The sequence below is a fragment of the Gadus macrocephalus genome, chromosome 2 (assembly GCF_031168955.1).
Source record: "Gadus macrocephalus chromosome 2, ASM3116895v1".
NCBI classification, from domain to species: Eukaryota; Metazoa; Chordata; class Actinopteri; order Gadiformes; family Gadidae; genus Gadus; species Gadus macrocephalus.
In genome coordinates, this window is record NC_082383.1 from 11,497,107 (window position 1) to 11,508,882 (window position 11,776).

Sequence of the window (11,776 nt, forward strand, 5' to 3'; positions counted from 1 at the left end):
TAGCTGCTTTTAAAGGGTTTAACAAGATAAGAAGGGAGGGACACGATAAGAATCCAACCCAAGATGACTCATTGACGAGAAATGAAGGAAGAAAATGACCCTGCCTATAAGAGAATCACACGACACTGTACTCAGTAGATTAGCTTGACCTGCCTATCCACCATTCAGTCTGTGCATTTTCTTTCCTCTGTTCTCTTTTAAAGATTGGATGAGGTGGGCCTCATACACATCTTCGCCTTGGACCCCAATTTGCTAAATCCGCCACTGCTCATAACGTCATATTGGGAAGAAATCGTTGTCACTGGTGAGTTTACTTTTTTTCTAAAACTGCGTTTCATTGAGGTGATCGATGACTCTCTTTGGCATATAAAGGCTAAAGCATAATAAAAAAAGGTCGCAAACAATAATGATGATGTTGGAAATGATTAATAATATGTTCATAATTGCAGACCAGTCATAAATAGTTGATCGATTATTTATTCATCCCTAAGGGGAAATGAAGGCGTTACAGCAACTCGCATGAAAAATCCCATAATAATACATATATATAAGAAATCAGTAAGAATAAATAAATACATCTCTATGAATGTTATTTTTAATACTTTTACAATTAAATACAAGTGAAATGACCTAGGTATTTTTAGCCGGGACCTTAACCTGTTCCTGATTGTTTTGTAATGTCAATTTTCTTCCTCTTTACGGCCATCTTAGGAACTGACTGGTTCCGATCCTGGCCCGTCCTTCAGCAGTCAGTCCCCCATTGTGAGGGATAAGAACGGCAGCGACGATGTGGATGAAGATGGAGAGAACCTCGTCAGAGAGGATCCATCCGCCAAGATTCAGTGTTGTAGAAAAACACACATTGCGACGCTACATGCGCCAATGCCTCTGTCTCCTGTACGGTGCCATGCTTGTGGTGCTGTTATTGAAGGTCTACTACCCTGTGTCATTACCATCACCAAACTGCTCCCAACTCCTGGAACCCATCCCTACTAAGAAAATCCTTAAACTGGTATGAATCCAACCCACAGACAGATGCATAACATCAATCTATGACGATTATTATACACTTCTATTTAGCCATATAGCAGGGACTTTCTTCAAATGTGATTTAGAGTGATTTAAGATGCACGTCACTGGGGCAGGCTGGGGCGTTTGGGCATCTTGCACAAGGGCATCTACCAGTAGACTGCAGGGATCGGGGGTTAAACCGCCGCAGCTTTCTTCTGGAAATACACCCTTACCCTTACTGTACGTCCACACCAGAAGCAAATTGAGCTACCAAATCGCCGGAAGTCATTCACTTTCTATGGGCAAGACCCAGTGCCGCTGCTAGCTATTTTGGGGCCCTAAGCATAACTCCTTTATGGGCCCCCCCCCCCCCCCCCCCGAATTCCCCCTACCAGCCCCCTGTGCTGAATTGTTGACAATTGTTGACGGGGGGGTAGCAAACAATTGTTGACGGACGGATGGGGGGGATTAATTTTATTTATTTATTTATTTGATTTTTTGGGGCCCCCTCAGGACTTGAGGCCCTACGCGCAGCGCGTAGTGCGTGTTATGGGAGCGGCGGCACTGGCAAGAGCGACCAAAGCGACCAACGCTACCAGCAGCCAAAGTTAAGCGACCAGAGCGTCCAAAAAAAGTTGAAAACTGTTGAACTTTATGCAAATTACTATGACGCGTTTCAGCGGCAAAACACTGACAGCCAATCAGAATGTAGACGCTCTTCGCTTGCTCTTCGCTTGCTCTTCGCTTGCTCTTCGCTTGCTCTTCGCTTGCTCTTCGCTTGCGAAGAGCATCAGGCAATTGAATTGTACCGGCAGGCAAAATTGAATTGTACGTCATGTGCGTCTTGAGCAACCAAAGCGAACAGAAATATTTGCAGCGAAACTTTGGTCGCTTATGGTGTGGACTTACAGTTAGACTGCCCCCCCCCCCCTCAGATGCACACATGAGGAGACGACAACGATTCATTTCTTCTAATTTCTCTCGTTTTTATGACCAATTGAGGAAGCTGGATTTGACTAAAAAAAACAAAACAATTTTGTCGCACTATTATCGATCAGCTCTTTGCTGGGACATGGATCCTGCAGGAGGCGTACTCTATTGACTCCATTGATCTGTATGCCCTGACCCACGCCAAGAGTTCATGGGCAAAGTTCACCTGGGGGCCCAACGGCACCATCCACCTGGACATGGGCCACCTGCTGAGTGTCCCGTGAGTAGCGCTCACTTTCGATTTCTGCTCCCCCACTCTCAGGAGCACTCAACGCTAATGGCTGAAGACCAGTGTGTAGATCATTATTTGGTAGTTAGGGTTAACCTTATATATTGCGTTACACATTTTGGCCTCATGTCAGGAGAATCTTTTTACGTTAAGTGTGTACTGTAGTCCATTAGCTTGAAGTAGCTGTAACTGCGGCTTTCAAATCACAACAACAGTTGTATTCCTTTCTTCATGTAACAGGAACAGGACAATGTGGTGTGTCCACCACCACTTCAACGGCATTGTACTTGGCAAAAACACACTTCACCTCCATCTGCCTAGTAAGTAAATAAACCAATAAAAGAATGCATAATCGCATGATACATATGATGATGTGCAAACCTGCAATGTGTAGATCTACTGTATCTACTAACTCCATTAATAGCGAGTGAATCCGTTCAAAAATCGTTTTATTCTTGCCCCTGTGTGAAAATGAACAGTACCAACCGTCAGAAACCGTTGTCAGATACATAATTTAGCTATAAGCGTAGCTACCATTCAAACCACTTGAGGCTGCTAATGGAAAAAACATTCATAGTGCCTGTTTAATGGAAATATAAGCCATGCATTGGGTCTCTATTTCAGATTTCGGGGCGTCAGCGAAGTTCCAATTCCTCAAGGCCTGCAATGAGTGTCTGGTCATGACGGCTAAAGCACATGTGCCTCGATATGGTGCTCTGGACTACCTGTTTACCTATGGTGATGCAGTACTCGTCTGTTTGTCTGTCCCCATCTCTCTCTGTCTGACTGTCCATCTGGTGTTTTTCTAGATTAAGCACTACAATGTGGGGGGTTGCTCATAGTTTGTTTACCTAATTGTGCTACTTGTTTGTTTGCAGGTCTATATTCAGATTTACACGAGTATTACATCCGACCAACCAGACTGCAGGCCTCCTGCAAGGGCCTGGTGACCCCGCCCCCTTTCAAGTATCATGGAGCAGGTGAGAAAGAAAATACCTGTGTGTGTGTGTGTGTGTGTGTGTGTGTGTGTGCGTGTGCGTGTGCGTGCGCGTGCGTGCGTGCATGAGTGCAGTGGCACATCCAACAGCCTATTGATCTAACTCTCCATAGTTGTTGACCGGTCATGTTTCATTTGTCCCTTGCAGAACTCTGCCTTAATGACACAAATGAGAGCAATTATCAAAGTCCCGAAACGCGTGACCAAAACTTGACAACTTGCATCTTTTAATCCATGGCAATATGTTGATTGTGTCAATACCTGTAACATCCTGTAACAATATACAAACTGTTCATATTGTATATTAATGATATTTGTAATGTTTCAAATGTCTTGAGGTTGGTTTTGTTTGCTGATGACACTAATATTTTCTGTTCTGGGGAGAATTTAAAACAACTAGAAAAAATCATCACTAAGGAAATGAGCAAAATAAAAACATGGTTTGATACAAACAAACTATCATTAAACTTAAGCAAAACAAAATTAATGTTATTTGGTAACTGCAGAAAAAACACAGAAATACATATAAATATAAATGGAGTTGAAATTGAAAGAGTTTACGAAAATACATTTCTTGGGATTATAATCGACGAACGATTCAGTTGGAAATCACACATTACACACGTACAATCAAAACTATCAAGAAGCATTTATGTATTAAACAAAGTAAAATTGGTTCTAGATCAAAAATCACTCCGTATTCTCTACTGTTCACTAGTCTTACCATACCTCAATTACTGTACGGAAGTCTGGGGCAACACGTACAAAACTTCATTACATTCACTTACTATTCTCCAAAAAAAAGCCATTCGCATTATTCACAATGTGAGATATCTGGATCACACTAACCCACTATTCATACGGTCAAAATTATTACAATTCACAGATCTGGTGGAATTTCAAACCACACAGATAATGTTTAAGGCTAAAATCAACATATTACCCTTAAACATACAAAAATTATTCAGTGATCGTGAGGGGGGTTATAATTTAAGTTGATTTAAGTTTTCTTCTTCTCACCCCTTTTCGAACAGGTAAAGCAAGTGTAAGACAGTTTCTTCTTTTGTGGTTTTCATTGTGTGTAAACATTACTTTATTGTAACTGTCCACTTGTTTCATTTATTTGATTGTTTATTATTATTATTTTTTATTATTATTTACTTGTTTGAAATAAAAACTTTTTCAATTCAATTCAATTCATCCTTGAATTAAAACAATGTTTTTTATCGTGTTAATGCAACTATAAAGGCAATGTGATCATTGAGTTGATGTCTCTGTCATATCTATATTATGATTGTTTGCTGTGCTTTGCAATATAATAAATTGTTTATCTATGATGTCATTATGTCAGTGTATTTTCTTAATGAATAAAGGCAGCTTGAGTGCACGATACACAGTAATAGGTTGTGCCCACAGCAAAGTCTATCATTTAAGTTCCATTTTAGTTTCCAAATGTCTGCAGTGAAAACAAGTGTTTGGCTGTGGCCAATGTTGAATCAGCTATGATACTGATAGATATCAGTTAAGTCAACATGTACAACTGTGTAACTACTTGTAAAGACATTAAGATAATGATTTAAAATCACAGCATCCAATAACATAGATACTCAATCTCAGTAATAATGGCACTTGAGTTACTTTATATTTCTTTTTTTCATAGCCTATCTGCCCTTATTTGTTATTTTGGTGGGGACACTTTCTAGACTCTTTGGGGAAACCATGACATCTCAATCAAAGGGCATAATCAATGCTTCTCTGGTGGGAAGAAGAAATGCAGGACAAAAAACAATAGGTTGAGTATTCACTGTTTCCACATATTCTGGTGTGGGAGTGTGTGGGCATGGTGGCTTGTTTAAGCTGCCTTTAAGAGTATCATATACAATTGTGTGAAAATGGCTATGAGATTTGCAAGTGATAAACTGTGTCATAATTGAGGTAGTGCATTGAATTGTTTGTATCGTATTGAGACTAATTTGATAGCTTGCACTACTCTATTTTTTTCTACACTTTCTACTTCTACGGGACAAAATACCCATCTTGTCATAGAAGTAGTCAAAATAAACCACATGTAAATCATTGAATTCACATATGAAGCAGAACAAAGAAAGCTATAAGTGACTGCTCGAGAAAACTGCTTCAGGCAGGAGTTTTCTGAGTTCAGTGTGTGTGCTCAAGCAGAGCAATGGCTGCCAAAGTTAGTCTTGTGACATGCTTAGCTAGCCACATTTAAGATCTGCTCAAGTGATTTTACTACTGGTACAGATAAGATTTAAAAAGGTGGTGTAGAATTATGAGCAACAAATAGGACATAAATAGTTGGTGCTTTTTAATTTTCACAATGGTAAAATTGTTTACCTAGAACATAAATTTGGTAGTCTGATGCGAGTGTTCTGTGGGGCGAGATCTTTTTGAAGTGGTCACAAATTCAAACAAGCTCTCTTCAACCAGTCTGCCAAGGTCTGCAACACAACTGGGTCCACCGCTGGGCACATCAGCTCATGTTCATGTCCATAAAATGCTTTTGGCGATTGGGTTAGGGGCTCAGATTCATCTCTGTGTGAATATGTTAATGCTGGTCCTGGGTCTAATTTAGAGAGCTGTTACACCATAGAATGATCCAAGCATGTGTCCTGTTGTTTGGGCTATTCATGCGGACAGTATAATACCCTTAAGAGGACTCATTCTCTTTCTGTATGGCCGGTTAAATACGGTTAGGTTTTTCTCCCATGAAGACTTATTCACCAATAAACACAAATAAAGATTTATTTTGAATAATAACATAAGAGAATATTTTGCATGATAAGTCTTTGGCGTGAGCCCCATCACGGATCCAGGACGACGTGTGGACTCGGCCTATCCTGCCAGAACTAGCAGGGGCGGGGCCTTCCCCTGGACCGGTAGACTGGGGCAGACCTGGTGGTGGTGGGGTAGGGGAGCATCGAACGAAATACCCATGCAGCAAAGAACTACTCTTTATAAAGCAGTAGGCAGGTGATTGGTGATTGTCTACAGGCATCACCACCTGCAACACCTGATCTACCACACCCGTGTCTCCATGAGGTGACCACCTACGCACCAATAATCCATCCTGGATCCAATACCCATGCTCGGCTTGATCAGTACCAGAGGCAAATGCAAAATACTTGTCAAGACTTGGACCATTCTTCTGTGCTCCAATTATCTCACTGTCAACTCTCACAGACAATGGTGCTGGTAACTCTGGGACAAACACTTTAGCTGCACCAGTCTTGGACACATCACACGACTTCTCTGTCTGCGCACGAGCCATCGCTCGCGTCACAGCGCAGGCAGTGAACACCTCTGGGAAATCCAGAAGACATTTGTCCGGCTCTGCTGATGCTGTAGTTACTGATTCTACCACCGGGAAATGACATGACTTCTCAGGCCATACGCAATCCCCCCCCAAATTATTTCCAATAATCAGGTCAATATCATCTTCAGGCAGAGTCGGACGTTCAGCGATAATCACTTCGCCATTCACAAATCCAGAATGTAACTTAATTTTGTGCAATGGCATTGGAAACGGATGAAGGCCAATTCCCCGAATCAAAACACAGCTCCCAGTGTCCGATAAAGAGGAGAAAGGCAAAGACGATTGACGTATAAAACTCTCAGATGATCCTGTGTCACGCAGTATTTTTACTGGCACTATACGATCATCTCCCATCATTGACACAAACCCCTCTGTAATGAAAGGAGCATAGTTAGACATGGTCGTTCCTTTAGGTTTATCATCCATCCTCTTTACATCCTGTAAATCAAACAGCTCGTGAACAGTCTTCGTAGCCTTCAACTGAAACACATTTGCCCTTCGTTCACTTCCCAAATGCGCAGCAGGAATCGAAGCCACACAGCCGACGTCCTTGACTTCCCTATTAATTTCTGTAAGCCTACTCTTTCTGCGAGCAAGCAAAGCTGGACAATCTATTTTCCAATGGCCCAATCGCCAACAATAATTACATTTATTGTCTTCTTCACTTTTGCTATCGGTTCTGCTATGAGGCACAGAATCCAACCTTCCAGGAGGACCCACATTTCCACGAACCACTTGCGTATCAACGTCGCGGTGATCTCTGCGGCGGTCGCGGTCATCTCTGCGATTGTCATACCGTTGCGAGTAGTCTCGTACATAGGCTAATTGATTCTTCTGAGTCAACACATAGCCATCAGCGAGGACAGCAGCCTCGCCTTCGGTCTTCACGTTATGCTCGTTAAGATATGTAACAATGCGTTCTGGCACTATGTTTTTTAACTGTTTTAAAAAATGACGCAAGCCATCGAATTCAACAACACCCTCTGCAGTGAGCCAGCGATTGAAAAGACTTGCGAGCTCCCTGGCTACCTCCGAATGAGTTTGCCTTTCGAATTTTCTTAAATTGCGAAAACGCTGTCTGTATGCTTCTGGAACAAGTTCATAGCACTTCAGCACAGCCTCTTTTACTTTCTAATAACTTCTCCTTTCTTCAAAAGACAAAGCCACAAACGCTTCTTGTGCGCGGCCAATTAGAACAGTCTGTAACAGCAGAGTTTTATCCTCGCTACTCCAATCTTGATTTGCAGCAACATTTTCAAATAATGAAAAGAAGACATCGGGATCACGCTCATTGAACTTTGGAAGGAACTTAATCATACTTCCCAAGCCTGAATGCTGGCCGGCACTGCCTCTACCCTCAGCTTCCAACTTAAGCCTGGTGCGCTCAAGCTCTCGAGCTTGTTCATGCTCGGTATGCTTAAGCCGCTCCATCTCAAGCAATCGATCTTTCTCTCTTTCGAAAGCCTCGATCCTCCTCTGCTCTAACTCTTGCACCACCACCCATTTCTTATGTTCTAACTGCATTTGCAAAAGTTATTTTTGCTCATCAAACGTTAGTTGACTCATGTTGGACAATGGTTGGTCAGGCACCGTCAATGGCGTTGGCTCTACAGGTGTACCCCCAGACAATTGCCCTGATGCGTATCCTTTACGCACACACATGGCTGCATAGGGCAGATGCGGCTGAAGACTCTGTCTCCGTCCCTCCACTTTGCGATCTATACCACCACATAGGTGGGGATTGATCGTATCCCAGGTACGGCATCCTGCAATAAGCCAGTATGGAAGGCTGGTTAACCAATGACGGGTAAGATCCCACCTTGAAGTCCGGGACAACCTAAAACAGGCACAGTCACGATGACTTGGCAGAGTCACTGTGAGCACTGGCTCACTGGAACATGAAGTGACGAACTGCAACCATCATAGGAAGAGCCGGCTGATGAAAGATGGAGGGGGAACAGGAGTCAGATATGTCAGCTCTGGCAGCAGAGGTGGTCTTGGAACGGGGCATGTCGCGTTTTATTTTATTTTACCTTTGTGGTATAGAAGCCCACTAACGCATATACGTTTTTTCTGTTTAGTGCATGACTTTGGAACAGCGTGGTTTCAGGCGGCTGATGGTAAACCCACCCATATTGGGCTTTGGATTTGGACATACTGGTTTCGATTTCCCTTCCCAAAAGATTGGTTTCAGTTTGCTGATGGTTACTTACGGTTAGACTTTTCGACGTTGGTTGCACCAACGGCGTTCTTAGATTTACTTATCATTTAATGCGAATGGTTCTGACCATTGCGCAAGGGGGGAGGTATTGAGGAGAATTAGAAAAAATTAGAAAACAAGGTTTTTCTTCACCATACTTGCAAACAATGATTGAAATCCAGCTAAATGAGTGTTAAATATTTGAAAAAACAGTGTTCAACAGATGGATAGAAGCAGTCCCATCAAAAGACCAAAGTGCGGCTACAGTAATCAAGTTTCTGACTAGAGAAGTCATGCCAAGGTTTGGAATTCCATCACAAATTAGCTCAGGCGATAGAGCAGTGTTTATTCAGAAAAAACTCAAACCAGTGATTTAACAACTGCATGTCAAATAAAGACTAGTCCGTGTCTACATTCCTCAAACCACAAGGTATGGTGGAGAGAGGAATGGGACGCTTAAGACAAAGATCAACAAAATTAAATTAGAGTTGTCACAAACTGGCTCAGCATATGTGACAAGGAGGGGAGGGGAGACAAGTCAGGTTGAAAGTGATAAATGAAAGGTTTTATTATCACTTAAACAATCATATTTACCAATAGCATGAGGTGTGGAGAGTAGTGGCATCAGTGGTGAATGTAGTGCATGGATGAGTTGAGATGTGTGTGTTGCTGTTGAGTGTAAAAGGAAGCCATCAAAAGAACCAAGAACCAACAACCTGTAGCAGCGTGGAGCCTAGGAGAGAGAGAGAGACAATGAGACCAGGCTGGCTTATATCACCTTGGGTAGAGGCCTAGCCAGGTGTGAGCAACTTGCCCTAACGACCCTCGCTTTCAGCCAACTCCTGCAGGAAGTAATCAGCTGCCGAAAGGGAGGGGTCGTAACACCCCCCTCCATAAGAACGAGGTTCCACCTCGTGTTATACATCAAACAAAGTGTCAATATGTCCCAAACTGTCATGGTTCATACGTTACCAATAACTGACAGTCAGTACCGCACTCCCTCCAGGCTGCATCCTCCAACACATCCCTCCATCCTCACCAACCCAGCAGCCTTGGTACCAAAGGAGCATTTTAAGGGAATGAAGAGCCGAGAGATGAGCAGAGGAGAGCATGGAAATGAGAGACAGCATGAATAAATAGACTAAGGGTCCACAGGTGCCCGAGACAGGGCATCTGCAATTACATTGTCAGTCCCCTTAATGTGTCGGATGTCTAGGTTATATGGCTGCAGGAACAGCGCCCACCTCATTAGCCTCTGATTAGGATTTTGCAGTGACTTCAAAAGGGTGAGGGGGTTATGGTCAGTGAAAACAATCAGCGGAGATAATCCTGAACCAACATAGACATCAAAATGCAGCAGAGCCCAAACAAGTGCCAAAGCCTCCTTCTCAATCACTGAATAGTTGTATTGATGCTTGTTAAATTTTCTTGAGAAGAAGCTCACAGGACAATCTACACCCTCCGCATTCTCCTGCAACAGGACGGCCCCAACACCCACATTGCTGGCATCTACATGAAGTTTAAAGGGCTGATCAAATCGTGGCGCTGCCAGCACTGGGGCTGAACACAACAAGGCTTTTACCCTGTCAAATGCATTTTGACACATTGAAGACAAAATATATTCAGAGGTCGGTCAAGGGTGAAACCACAGATGAAAAGTTCCTGCAAAAACTGCGGTAGTAGCCTACCAACCCTAGGAAACGCATCAGCTCTTTCTTGGTGGTAGGGGGGGGGAACTTTTGCACTGCCATGACCTTGGCCTCCACAGGTCGAACCTGGCCCACCACCTTCCCAAGATAGGTCACAGTGGCTCTGGCAAACTCACACTTGGCCAGATTTACTGTCAAGTTGGCCCAGACCAACCTGTCAAAGAGAGCACCTATACGCTGTACATGTTCTTCCCAGGTGTCAGAATACACCACAACATCATCTAGGTATACTGCACAACCTGTAAGCCCTGATACAACCCGATTCATTAGCCGTTGAAATGTTGCAGGAGCATTCCTCAAACCAAATGGCATGACAGTGTATGAAAACAAGCCAGAAGGAGTTATGAAGGCTGAAATATCCCTTGCCCTTTTGGTGAGTGGGACTTGCCAGTACCCTTTGAGAAGATCAAATTTGCTCACAAATGTGGCTGAACCTACCATATCAATACAATCTTCCATACGAGGAAGTGGATACAGATCAGGTTTAGTGATACTGTTCACCTTACGATAGTCAGTGCAGGGCCTCAAACTAGCATCTGCCTTTTTTACTAGGAGGCATGGGGAGGCCCAGTTTGATGAACAAGGCTCAGCAATATCATTATCCAGCATGTACTGTACTTCAGCCTCCAACTGTCTCCTCTTTTCATCTGACACACGATAAAAGCGCTGCTTGATGGGCTCAGCCACTCCAACATCTATGTCATGCTCAATTAAATGTGTTTGGGTCGGGGTATCGGAAAACAGTGATAGATAGCTGTTAATTAGTTTAGTCAATTCCTCACGTTTAACCACACACACACAAGTGACCGACAAGGATATTCCGATCCTGTAAGGTTTCTGAATTTTTCAACCGGCCCCGCAACAACCCATCTTCAGGAGCAATATCCAACTCTTCCTCCTCAACTAACACTAGTTCCGACATGGAAGAGGTCAAAACAGGGCCAGAGACCAACACTGGCTTGGCTGGAGAGCTCTTCGGCAGTGGAGACACAGACTCACTAGTGTGATATGGCTTCAGGAGGTTTACATGACACAGCCTTGTAGATTTTCTACGGCCAGGAGTTTCAATCAAATAGTTTAGATCAGAGGCTTGACGCACCACAGAGAAAGGACCACTGTACTTAGCTTGAAAGGGGGAATCTACCAGAGGCAGAAGAGTAAGTACACGGTCACCTGGGTTAAACTGGCAAGCCTCAGCCCGTTGGTCATATTGTTGCTTCATCTTGCCCTGTGACTTCTGCAGCTTTTGCTTAGCCAGCTCACCTGCCCTGTACAGTTTCAATCTGAAACCACTAACATAATCCTT

General features: G+C 43.3%; 1 protein-coding gene across 1 annotated transcript; it reads left to right on the forward strand.

The window, feature by feature from the left end:
- Positions 1-891: 891 nt before the first annotated feature.
- On the forward strand, positions 892-8,136 carry LOC132449369 (uncharacterized). Its single transcript, XM_060040972.1, has 7 exons — positions 892-1,012; positions 2,070-2,221; positions 2,471-2,550; positions 2,855-2,968; positions 3,109-3,210; positions 3,376-3,494; positions 4,426-8,136. Exons 1-6 carry the CDS (start codon positions 908-910, stop codon positions 3,456-3,458), a joined length of 636 nt encoding a protein of 211 aa, XP_059896955.1. The 5' UTR covers positions 892-907; the 3' UTR covers positions 3,459-3,494; positions 4,426-8,136.
- The last annotated feature ends 3,640 nt before the right edge of the window (positions 8,137-11,776 follow it).

Excerpts from the sequence above, each read along its gene's own strand:
- LOC132449369 (XM_060040972.1), top strand. The coding sequence starts at position 908 with ATGCTTGTGGTGCTGTTATTGAAGGTCTACTACCCTGTGTCATTACCA. Across the intron at positions 2,222-2,470 it reads GGCCACCTGCTGAGTGTCCC|GAACAGGACAATGTGGTGTG; the intron begins GTGAGTAGCGCT and ends TTCATGTAACAG. Across the intron at positions 3,211-3,375 it reads TTTCAAGTATCATGGAGCAG|AACTCTGCCTTAATGACACA; the intron begins GTGAGAAAGAAA and ends TGTCCCTTGCAG.